At 39.8% G+C, this 11,698-nt stretch overlaps 2 protein-coding genes across 2 annotated transcripts in view; one reads left to right on the forward strand and one right to left on the reverse strand.

The window, feature by feature from the left end:
• Positions 1–3,795: 3,795 nt before the first annotated feature.
• On the forward strand, positions 3,796–7,469 carry cbx8b (chromobox homolog 8b). The gene is made up of 5 exons (XM_031867187.1): positions 3,796–4,002; positions 4,113–4,156; positions 4,496–4,561; positions 4,681–4,747; positions 5,465–7,469. Exons 1-5 carry the CDS (start codon positions 3,934–3,936, stop codon positions 6,311–6,313), a joined length of 1,095 nt encoding a protein of 364 aa, XP_031723047.1. The 5' UTR covers positions 3,796–3,933; the 3' UTR covers positions 6,314–7,469.
• An 830-nt stretch (positions 7,470–8,299) lies between these two features.
• cunh17orf67 (chromosome unknown C17orf67 homolog) overlaps positions 8,300–11,698 on the reverse strand; it is a 4,216-nt gene continuing 817 nt past the window's right edge. Inside the window, exons 2-4 of the mRNA XM_031867198.1 lie at positions 11,108–11,208; positions 9,682–9,803; positions 8,300–8,550 (exon numbers count right to left, since the gene is read on the reverse strand). Coding sequence (XP_031723058.1) covers positions 9,687–9,803; positions 11,108–11,208 — 218 coding nt within the window. The 3' untranslated portion in view covers positions 8,300–8,550; positions 9,682–9,686. The remainder of the gene's footprint in view (positions 8,551–9,681; positions 9,804–11,107; positions 11,209–11,698) is intronic.

The following is an 11,698-nucleotide window of genomic DNA, read 5'->3' on the forward strand; positions in this document are numbered from 1 at the left end:
AAGAGTAAGGACACAGGTGGTTTAACACAGGCCTGTGCGCGCTGCCGTGGTTAAAATATTGCCCAGTCATCGATCAGTGTTTTACTGTGTAGTTCATGGGATTAGATGTGTTCGTGGCACGCGGACAAAATTAGCCAGTAGCTGGTGAGGCGTTAACACGTAGGCCTATACCCCTCACACCACACCTCCTACGTGCTGGGTTTTTTTGGAATAGGATTTCTAGCCTCCATGAAAATCGATTTTCCTTAATGCCAAGGGGGATTCAGCGAAGGAAACACCTATACATAACGCTGGATATGCAATATTACCTGTTCGTATGATACGAGAGCCTGCATCACCTTTCTACAGTTGATTATGACTTGTATAGATCAGGGTCCGGCAGGGACGTTTGCTCAAGAAAGACGCATAAACAGGAATGAATTGACTGTAGCACCTGCGATAATCATCCCACCTCTCACCCTCTATCTCTCTCTGTGTTTCTTTATTCATATGACTGCATGATCCATATTGCCTGTGTGGTGTGTGTGTGTGTGTGTGGCCGGGCTTTCCCGTTTTGTGCGCACACGAGGAACCAGCGTCTTGCCCGGATACAAGCCAACCAATAGTGTTTAAACGGCGGCAGCACTGCTGCACTGCAGGCGCGCCGAGACCAATCGCATCCAGAGTCTGAGGTGCGCCCATCTTCCCTTTCTGTGTACACTGTTTGTTTGCGAATTGCAAAAATACGACAGGAACGGCAGAAAGAGGAGTGGAATCATAAAGTACATCTTCAAATCATAATTAGACAATCGTCGTCCTCCTCTGAAATGCATTCATTCCAAATGCAATGGTGTATTGATGCTTTAAAGATTCCGATATAGCATTTACCACCACGTTACAATTTCACAGTAGTGCTTTATAAAATGTGGATATCTTCTAAAAATCTATTGTTTGGTAAAATGTCTTTAGATGGATTTACTCTCCCTCTCTGTGGTCTTTCTGCAGAGGCTTTAGCTATTGAGTGAAGTAGTCTGGTTTATTTGGCAAATGTGCGCATGCATGAAACAGATCAGCAAAGAATGTGACAAGTGGAGACTCAATGTTCTTGTGAATATGATTTATCTGCGTTAGGCCGTCGCTTTGCTGTCTGCCAATGAGTGGATTTTGTGTCAGAGCCTGCATACGTTTAGTTTGAACTGATCTACCTTGAGTAGAAACAAATGAGAAGAAACATGTTTTTTAGTAACATATGTAGCAACAGTGTGATCGCATAGACTTTTAAGATAATTAAATTCACCGTGGCCTATTTGTGTACTTTGCAGACACAGTAATTAATTAATAATTTGCACCTAAGGGACTGATAACGACAATTCTGATGAACACAAAATGTTAGTGGTCATTATAATAAATGATTGACCCTTCATCATCCCACAGCGTATATTATGGTCTTTAAATAGCGATTATTGTCTTGATGTCTGATGTTGATATATATGGCCTATATTAGATGAGGGCTCATGGGATAATGCAAGTCTATAAATTCTTTAAATTAAGCCGTTGGCCCGAGTCATTCCGTCGTTTGTTCTTGTCTTGAAACCACAAACAATAATCATTGCCTCTACTTTGATCATTCATTGATATGAAACATGTCATTGGGTCCTTTTTAAATGCATGTTAACATATTTGATCATCATAATTTATTAAGATGTTGGATTTAGAAGCTTTATTGTTACTGTGGGCTTAAGTGTCTGACTGCCTATAACAATAATGTTGAGGTGTCTAATTAAGAAAGTCAATATTCTTCACACAATAACGCCATTTAAATAGACAGGTTTTTAAATATTTTAAATATTCAATTAGATTGTTCAATGCATTCTTTTGAATCAACGATTCACTGATAAGGCTTTGCACGGGTGTCTGGCATGTTTTTACTCTTTTTTTTGAAGTGGAAAGGCCTGTTTTATTTTCTATCTAAATCGTTATTGGACATGAGCGTAAATTCAAACCTATTTCAACCTAATCTGCCAATCGCTTTAGTCCGGGAGACTTGCTCAATTAAAGTAGCATGCTTTGTTAATATAATCTAATATATATATATATCGTAGTTTATTAGTCCTTTTCGAGAATGATGACTAAATAATATACTCAGTTATTATCGGTTCATCGTTCCGGGCTGCATGGAGAATTCGCATTTTAAGACTTGATTGTTTGTTCATCCATTTTCGCTCTGAGTTGTTCTGTTTATTTTACTGTTTAGTTAATGAATGTATAATCATTATACTTTTAAGGTTTGACAAAGATATAGGCTGTAGGCTTTCCTATTTTATAAAACTGTTAGTTCTGTTGACCAGCTATCATAATTATTATTATTATTTGTTATTATTAGTATTTGTTATTATTATTATTATTATTATTTGTTAGTATTCAGGTTAGGTACTTTATTCGTATCAATTACAATAAATTATTTTATTTGGCATTGCCTATTGTCTGCCTTTGTTGAGCCTTTGCTATTTTAATTTGTATATATTTTTGTCTTTATTATATTTATCTAGAGCATAAAAATGTACATTTCGGCCTGTCGGTTGTAGACTGAGCCAAACGGTGATCTGGTTCATCATACATTTCCAAGTCATTGCTACTCTCTTTTTTCACTCTCTTTTTTTATTTGTTTGTTTGTCTTTTAAAGTCACGATTAGGAATGGGAAATAGGATTTATTTATTGATATTATTACGTTAACGTTTTAAAAAGAATGTAGGACACTAAAATGTTTCCTTCTCTGGTGTTTACTTTTAATTTTGTGTGGCTCTGTTATTGCGTTGGCTGGCACATTAAAAAAGGCCCAATGAAAGCCTGTACAGGTTTTGATGGACTTTGGTTGAGTAATCTCACTGCCAGAAAAAATCCCATACAGACATAAAATCTGTTAATGGTTTATAAAAATAACCAGAAGCAGACCACAACCCGATGTTTTATTGAAAACATCAATCAGGCGGTGACTACAGAGAGGGAGCTATAGGTAACGTCGGTCAGACCTGAAGTGCAGATCATATGAAAAGGTTTCCTGGCCGGCATGTAGTAATAGCCGAGTTTAGACTACAATCTAGAAATCCCATAGACTGTCATTTTACCCGATTTAAGATTTGTTTTATAAATTCCATAAGTAGGCCTGTATGCAACACATTTGCTACATATGCCCTAAAACTTTGCGTTCAAATTCAACACTAAAGATGTGGCAAGATGAAATAGTATGAATAAGAAATAGCCTGTAATTTCACCTAACGGGAGCAGTGCATTGATCCTCTGTGCTTAGCAAACGAAATGAACGCGGTCACTTCACTTGCAACGAGTTCACACGGACGAGTAGGCTACAGCGTGTGTGCTGAATAGCACTAATACGCTGATAATAACGTATGCCAAGCAAGTTTACTGCATTATCTGATGGATACTTTGCTGGCTGTACTTAACAAAAATGAGGGATTGTCTCCGTATCTCTCGCCGTCGTATAAATCAAACGGCATTGCTATTTCCTGGTTTATCTATTCGATTGAGGGACACTGTCGCGTGCATATAACTAAACTGCATTTTATACCACGTGCATTATTTTTGAATATCTCATATAAATTGCGCGAAATGATTCACTCGCCGCGCGGGTAAAAAAAAGTCACCACCACCCCTCCCACCCCTAAAGAATTTACTCGGGCTCACGCTCCTCCCCTCACTTAGCAACCCGAGCACGTAGCAACGGCTGCACCAATGGGCGTTCTTCTCGAGGTTCCACCGACTGCGGTTCCTTAGCAACGCAGTAAAAAAAAAAAAAAATTGCGCTGACGTCCATTCTGTTGGGGAGTATTATGGTCTGTCGGGAATTCAGAGTGGCTGGGACCAGAGAAAAATATATCTGCTGTGCTAACTGTTAGCTGTTCACCGAGCTAACGGTAGGTAGCACTGGAGTAAACATGGAGCTGTCTGCCGTCGGGGAGAGGGTGTTCGCGGCAGAGTCGATCATCAAACGGAGGATAAGGAAGGTACGAGAGAGATGGAACGGGCCCCTTTTCTCCGTCAACACCGCACTGTACTAGTACTGTTGCCCTGCAAGCTAATGAAGTATTTTCTGTTTGTTTCTGATGGCATGCAGGGTCGGATTGAATACCTTGTGAAATGGAAGGGCTGGTCTCCCAAGTAAGTCCTGCTACACTGTGTGTGTGTGTGTGTGTGTGTGTGTGTGTGTGTGTGTGTGTGTGTGTGTGTGTGTGTTGCGTGTTTTCAGCCCGCGTTGGTGGTGGTGTGTCTGCACTGTCTCGACTGTGGCTGTCGTTAGCCGGGCAAAGCTAGCGAAACAGATTAAAACCGAGGAGTAACGTTCGCGTATAGCACGATGGAGATTGTAGCTTGCAGGCTAACGATACGGCCGTCCCCAACAGTGTGTGTGCGTGCGTGCGTGCGTGTGTGTGTGTGCGTGTGTGCGTGTGTGTCAGCGCCCGCTTCCTCAGTTTCCTCTAACGCTGTTTTAATTCACAGATACAGCACTTGGGAACCAGAGGACAATATTTTGGACTCCCGCCTGTTTGCCGCTTTTGAGCAGAGGTGAAGTTTAAAATGCTTTTATGTGCAGAGCCAATAAATAAATATATATGCATGGTGTCCTCGCGGTGCACTTTGCTCCCGTGACACTCAACGTGGGTGTCTGTCACTGTTCTTCACAGGGAGCGTGAAAGAGAGCTGTATGGGCCCAAAAAGAGAGGACCAAAACCCAAGACATTTCTACTCAAGGTAAAGTTAGCAGCGTTGTTTCATGTCTGTCTGTCTGTCTGTCTGTGTGTGTTTTTAATGCATTGCATGCTCACTCACAATAACGTCAAATCCGCACTCATATGTTATATCACAACACAGTCTATATAATGTGTATTCTGGTTTCGTACCTTTTAACTTGAAGCTTTTGCAAATTCATTTCGGACTCATTGTATTTCACCTTAATGCGCAAGCCTCCTTAATTATGCTAATTAGGCATGTTCAGTGTATGTAGCGTGTGTATTAGTATTAGTGTATTAGAGGAACTGTTGACATGCTAACAGTTTCAGCCATTCCTGTTTGCAAGCTCTTGTTGAAGCGTCTTGCTCTAGGTCCTTAATCTTTATGTAAAATCCGCCTGCACCAGCCACTATATCTGTCATTAAATTAAGATGCATAAATGTTTGGGCAGTAATTTAAACACTCAACATGTGGTTTTTAGAGAAGATATTTTGACATGTTACAGTAGGAAGAGCACAGGTGTGAATAATAAAATGAATGATGGCTGAATAACATTTAGCTGCTCAGGTTTCAGGGTCCTGGCATGCTGCCTGGTCACGCTGTCTTAACCAGTCAAAATAACTGCCATGAAAAAGGCCTGTTAAGTCAACTAAGAAATAAAAAGCCCGAAAAAGAATAGACATTTATTTGTATAATTTTGAATAATAATTTCCCTCTCATTTTCTTACCTTTCAATAGGCTCAGGCTAAAACCAATTCCTATGAGTTCAGAGGCGACGTAGTCCGAGGGATGCACATCACCTATCCGACCCCAGAGCCGGTTGTGACCCCCAGGGCCAGAGAGGGTCTTAGAGCCGTTGTTCCCACCATCTTCCCACCCAGCACTGTCAACCGCGGAGAAAGCGTACGGGTCCGACCCCCAGAACTGAGCACCCGTGAGTACCAGCAGCCTTCCCTTCAGCAAACTGGTCCAGACGGGCTCATCCACATACCCAAAAAAAGAGGCCCAAAGCCTAAGCCCCTCTTCAAGGATGGCAGCTGCAGCCCCGCGGTCTTTGAACACCACAAGAGGAGAGCAGAGGAGCAGGTGAGCTACAGCCCTCACAAACTGGCTAAGCTCCAGGGGGGTGAAGAGATGAGTGTGATCAAAGTGGCCCACAGACATCCAGAGATCCATGGTCATAAACACCACCACCACCATCATCACCACACGCACAACCGGGGACTCTCCGGGGCAAGCTCCTACAAGCAGCTCTACTCAGACCGCAGCCTGATTCCACACAGGACAGACATGGACACACACAGGACTAAGGACAGCTCCACCTACCTGGCACCTGTACACGTCAAGCACCAGTCCAAAATGAACCAGAGCCTGAGTCGCCCCGTGGAGCTTCCACAGATGGAAAAGCCTTACTTCTTGGACAGGCCATCTCCGACCAGGCTCGACGTCGACTTGGACGAAGTGACGTGGAGGCCCTCCGTCGGCAACGTGGAAAAGGTCTTGGTGACGGACGTGACCACCAACTTCCTGACCGTCACCATCAAGGAGAGCAGCACTTCTAAAGGCTTCTTCAAAGACAAAAGATGATTGCTTGACTCATTTCCTCTTGCCAGGCTTTGCTTGCATCTGAGTCATTCTGAAGCTTATAGGACATAGTGTGATTATTAAGCAAAGCGTTTTTTGTATTTAGTGTATGAAAGCAGATGACGTAATGTGCATATGTGTATATATTAATAAGTTGGACATGTTCTGTTTAATGTATTGACCAAATCAAATTTGGTCCATTTCACATCTTGCATTGGTTGAAACATGAACAAGCTGCATGTTTCTTTTGCAGCAGTCAGCTACTTTCTGTACAGAGCGTGTGAATTTTACTATTTTACAATTTTAACTAACTAGAATGTATTTTTTTCACTCTTATATCTTCCAGTCTGAACTCATTTATGAGAAGTGAGGCGACGTTTAGATTAATAAATTCAATCCGTGGATTGATTATTTCTCTACAATTTGAACCGATTAGACTGAATATAACACGTTCAATTAAATGGGATCGATATTTAATAATGTACTCAAGCACTTTGAATTCAAAAGTATTAAAAAATCATCTGTTTGTGTTGCATTCAAAGACCGAGTCTGTAATGTCTCTAACATTTGTAATTGTAAGATGAAGTAATCAATTTAACACGGACACGCTACGAGTTTTCCCACGGTGTGTATAACAACATGTTTCCATTAACTATATTTTACATTTTCATAGAAAACGTTCATAAAGCTTTAATGTAAGACGATAATCACAGAGTTGGTGTCAATTTGCTTTTTAGACGCTTTCCAATAAATCCTTTGAATTTTCTCAATTCCAGTGTCTTTTTATGAGAGCTTTTATTTCAGCGCCGTCGGACTCGACATTGTTTTACTGTTCTTTAAAGGCAATGGAAATAATGGGTTTTAACAAAACATGTTAAGCAATAGGCCTTTAGGTCCACCGTCTATCGTGAGGGTTACTTTCTTATTCTTTACATAAATTTGAATGGGCTCAATTTCTGTTCTAGCTATAAGACATTGGGAGATCAATGAAAAAATGTTATTTTAAATTCTTACAAGCTAAATAAAGCGTCTCTAGTGCGATGACTACAGCACAAGTTAAAGGCCTTTTATAAATACAAGCCTGCTGCAGCGGGCCTACGTTCATTTCGGAGTATAGTTAGTTTAGCAGAGCATTTGGGTATTCTCTCTTTTACACCAGCAGTCCATAAACCCGCAGACTTGCTGTGAATATTTCATTTATGGAGGCCTACGCGCAAGTCAGCTTTCTTTAGGCCACTCTAGTTCAGTCGTTTGAATAAATGACAAAAATGCAGCTATTTATTCTCATAGGCATCAACTGCTATATCCTGTTCTTTATTCCGAGATGTATTCAATTTCTATAATTTTAGAATAAGCGGCACATTTATTTGTTTAATATATAAAGGGACGCTATATAGCATCAACCAATGTCATACCGCAGCATATAGCCTAAGCAGATGGGCTTTTAAAATATTCAGAGTACTTTTAAATATAATATTTTTCTTCTGGGCTACAGGCCTGAATGTGCAGCTGGATGGACCTACTTTTTACTGCTCTTTCCAGGCGCGACATTAGTTTCCCTTTCTGTGTCTCGTGTCCGGTACAGAATACCTTACAACACTTTCACGGGACACCTGAACGCTGAACGAGGCCGTCTTTTGTTGTTCCGAAATAATAGAAACGGAACAAACTGTTTCCTGTGCTTGAACCCTTTTCATTACCTGATCCTGGTCTCTTCCAAAGGGTCTCTTCATCGAAATGTGATACTGAACCAAAGTAAGAGGCACAACATTTTGTTCTCGCTTATCTGATTGTTGACTAAACGCATAACGTCATAAGCTCCTCCATTGGATGCGTTAAACCGCAAAATAGGAGCTATAGCCCATAGAGGGTAAACAGCCCATAACACCTCCCCCTCTTCCTAACATAATAATAATTATCATCATCATCATCATCATCATCATCATCATCGTCATCATCAACATCATCTTAATAACACGACCACTGTTGTATAGGCGCATGTATTTGGATTTATTTATGATTGTATTCACTATAATACATTTCACTCTTTGATGCACGTTTAAGAAAACAAATGCAGAAACTACTACACTGTAAACTACACAGTAAACTACACAACTGTAATACAGTAAGATTATATGCATGACCATTTATATATCATAAATCTTCACATGGTCATATAGGAGAGACAGAGAGAGAGTCCATCTTTGTATTATTTCATTGCCATGTCCATGGGTCCTTTACTGTGAAGAGAAAAAAGTAAAGATCAGTTAAAACATTGTCATCTGGTCAGGTGGAGTTAAACATTATGTGATTCATGGATTCTACTATATCAAATATGCACATTTCAGCATCACATAGAATGGAAACAGGTCATCCCTTTGCTTTGCACTTAACAGGAAGTTTAGAAATTTTGTTTTGAGTTCATGTGGCTCTATTCCAAAGTTTGAAATAACTATAGACATCTGTTATTTAAACAATAGTTGACTGTGTTTAAAGCAGGGCTTCTACACCGTAAGCAACTTAAGGCCCACTTATAATTGTTAAAACAAATTCAGAGTACCACATTTTATACACCAAATAAATAAGAAAAAAAGCACAACATGACAGAAAAAAACAATATATATTCTGCTTACCCTCACATTTCAACTGTCTGCCATTATGAATATAAACTGAATGCATTCAGGGTCATATTTCTTCACCAAAAGTTTTGGAGGGAAGGTTGTCTCCCATATATATTTTTTTGTTTCCAAAACTGATCCATGTAGCTAACCGTGACAAAAAACATCTGTCTCTGATGTAATTGGTGTGTTGATAATCAAACGCAACTGGTCATTGAAATCATGCTTTGTTTGAAAAACTGTATCTTAAACGTATGTATGTACATATTAGTTTTTTTAATTTAATCAAAGCATTTGGCAGTAGCTCAGCAGCCCACTAGATGGGGCCCACCAGTGGTGAGAATAATTGGTTTAAAGTATTACGTGGCATCAGTCAGAAACAGTTTTGCAGGTTTCTGAGGTTTCCTGCTGAGCCCGATGGTCTTGAAAAAAATCACAGACAACAGGAAGAGAGTTAACACACCAATAGTGAGAAATTACCAACATAGAAATAAGCAATTCAAAAGTGGAAGAGGCAATGAAGAGATTAAGTTGTAGATGAATGTAATGACTTTACTCCGGCCTGAAAGCAAGAATTACCTTTCTACTTTTGAAATTAGCTCAGAAGTTCCAACGGTTTGGTAAGTGTGGAAAAAAGATTACGCCCTGCAGTGTTGGTTTCTTGCTGTGTATGTGCACAAGGGTGCATTCAGGTACAGTGTGCATTTGGGGTCCGAAGTGAAAGTGTAGACTTGTGGGGACCTCTGTCATCACCTTCATCAGACGGGGTATCCGTAGTTCCTGTCACAGCGAGGGTAGCAGTGGGGGTTCAGCCAGTTCTCCATGTTGGTCTCCTGGGCCCTCTGATCTAGAACCTGCATGTGAAGCAGATGCTCCTGGGTGGAGTGATAGGGTGATTAAGGTGGAGGAACATGAATAACTGCAGGTCTGTATTGCAACCCTTTGCACAAATGAAAGTGAGTGTTAAAGAGGGGAATCAGTGCTTACTCAGAACTATTTATTCCTCTGCTTTCGTTCTTGCTTTACACCACAGCAGTGCAATAAGCAGCACATGACAGCCAAGAGTGAAATTACAGAGGTGAGTAGAGCTAAACAGAGTGAACCGTGCTTGGACTTGAACAATGATGAATTGATGCATTCAAAGCATTACAATGCACAAACACACAGAAACACATTACTTTAAAGATACTGCTGCCTCACAGTTGGGTTTAGTTACACTTCAGTACAGTGACAAAGACAAATGTCTTTTATTAGCTGATTCACATAGTGAGCGCAAGAGGACAGATTTGTAATATATCTAAAAGAAAACTGTTGTCAAACTGTTTTTTAAATAGATTTATTGAGTTTTGGGGTGAATATTTTCAATAGCAAGTCAACATGGCTCTATTGTAAAGTGATGTCCAGGTGACATCATTTAGTGTAAATGAACAACTACGTAGCTGTGTATGTAAAAAAACTAAAACAAATTAAAACTTAAAAGCTAAAATTCCCCAATGACTGGTATGTAATAGACTTAATTGATTTCAAATGAGAAAATACATTATAATATATAATATTATATCTAAGGTTTCGCCAAACAATCTCTGACAACTTAGTTTTAAAAAAATTATAATTTGTTTCTATTTATTTGTTCATTTTGTCATATTATTTTGCTTAACCCTTTGTTGAACTGGTTTTACATGTCAACTGTATCTGATGTGTAAAAAGTTACCAAACAAGTTTAAAAAATAAATAAGTAAATGAATAATAAATTAATGACATTTTTAAAAGATACTGATGTACTGTGTAAATGCATATCTTGTCCAAACCTAGAACACTCCTAATGAACAAATAACGAACGCTTAATGACATAATTGATATATGATATGACATGTTTTCATGAGTATGGAATACATTTTAAAACCCAAGGATTTATTTTTAGCAAGCATTCATTAATTGTTAATACAGCAGCAATTGATGCTTCATATGAGGAATTATTATTGTTGACAAAATCATTAATGAACACTGTGATAAAAATGTCTTAATAATTTCTTAATGCTACCTTACAGTTTCGAAGAATGTATTGCTTATAATAGGAAGGTTAAAATGCTGTTTTACAGAACTCAGTGTGATCGATAGTCGATAGCCACTGTCCACCTTGTGTAATGTATCTGTGCTTTGTGCTCTGAATGAACCTTACCCTCATTGGCTCATCAGGGTGGCCGGCCTTCATTGGCCGTTCCTGCCTCTTGCTGCGGAGCAGCTGCTTAGCGAAGCTCTCCTTGATGATAGGGTTGGCATCTGATGGAGAGAGAGAGAGTAAGAGTTGGACTAAAAAGAGATCAAATGTTGTTTTCCATGTGATACTAACATCCAATTCTTCTACTGGAGGTGGAAAAGAAAACATTCCACAAAGTTGCACATAAAAGAATGAGATTGTATTTTTGTTTTTGTTAGATGTGAGTGTGTGTATGTGAGTGGAAACTAAGACTGTCTGCTCTGGGTTTAACCTCTGCCTGAGTTATTTTGCTTTTTTTTCTACGAACATAACAGCTGTTTGCTCGGTGGCTGGGTATTGGCTAATCAGGATGACATTCCTCTTAAAGCTGTGTTCAGACCCATGAATAACCCTCTCACCACCACCCATTGCTGGTGAGCTGTGGCTGACCTGATCTGTTTAGCTGGTCCATGTGAGGTTGTTTATTCCCCAATGCAAGCCCCAAGGGAGCTGCTAAACACACACGCACACACACACACACACACACACACACACACACACACACACACACAC

This window comes from Anarrhichthys ocellatus, unplaced genomic scaffold (genome assembly GCF_004355925.1).
Source record: "Anarrhichthys ocellatus isolate YVR2014 unplaced genomic scaffold, GSC_Weel_1.0 scaffold38, whole genome shotgun sequence".
In the NCBI taxonomy this organism is placed as follows: domain Eukaryota; kingdom Metazoa; phylum Chordata; class Actinopteri; order Perciformes; family Anarhichadidae; genus Anarrhichthys; species Anarrhichthys ocellatus.

Coding starts and splice junctions, on each gene's coding strand:
- cbx8b (XM_031867187.1), top strand. CDS start 3,934: ATGGAGCTGTCTGCCGTCGGGGAGAGGGTGTTCGCGGCAGAGTCGATC. Junction 4,157..4,495: donor TGGAAGGGCTGGTCTCCCAA/GTAAGTCCTGCT, acceptor TTTAATTCACAG/ATACAGCACTTGGGAACCAG. Junction 4,562..4,680: donor TTTGCCGCTTTTGAGCAGAG/GTGAAGTTTAAA, acceptor TGTTCTTCACAG/GGAGCGTGAAAGAGAGCTGT.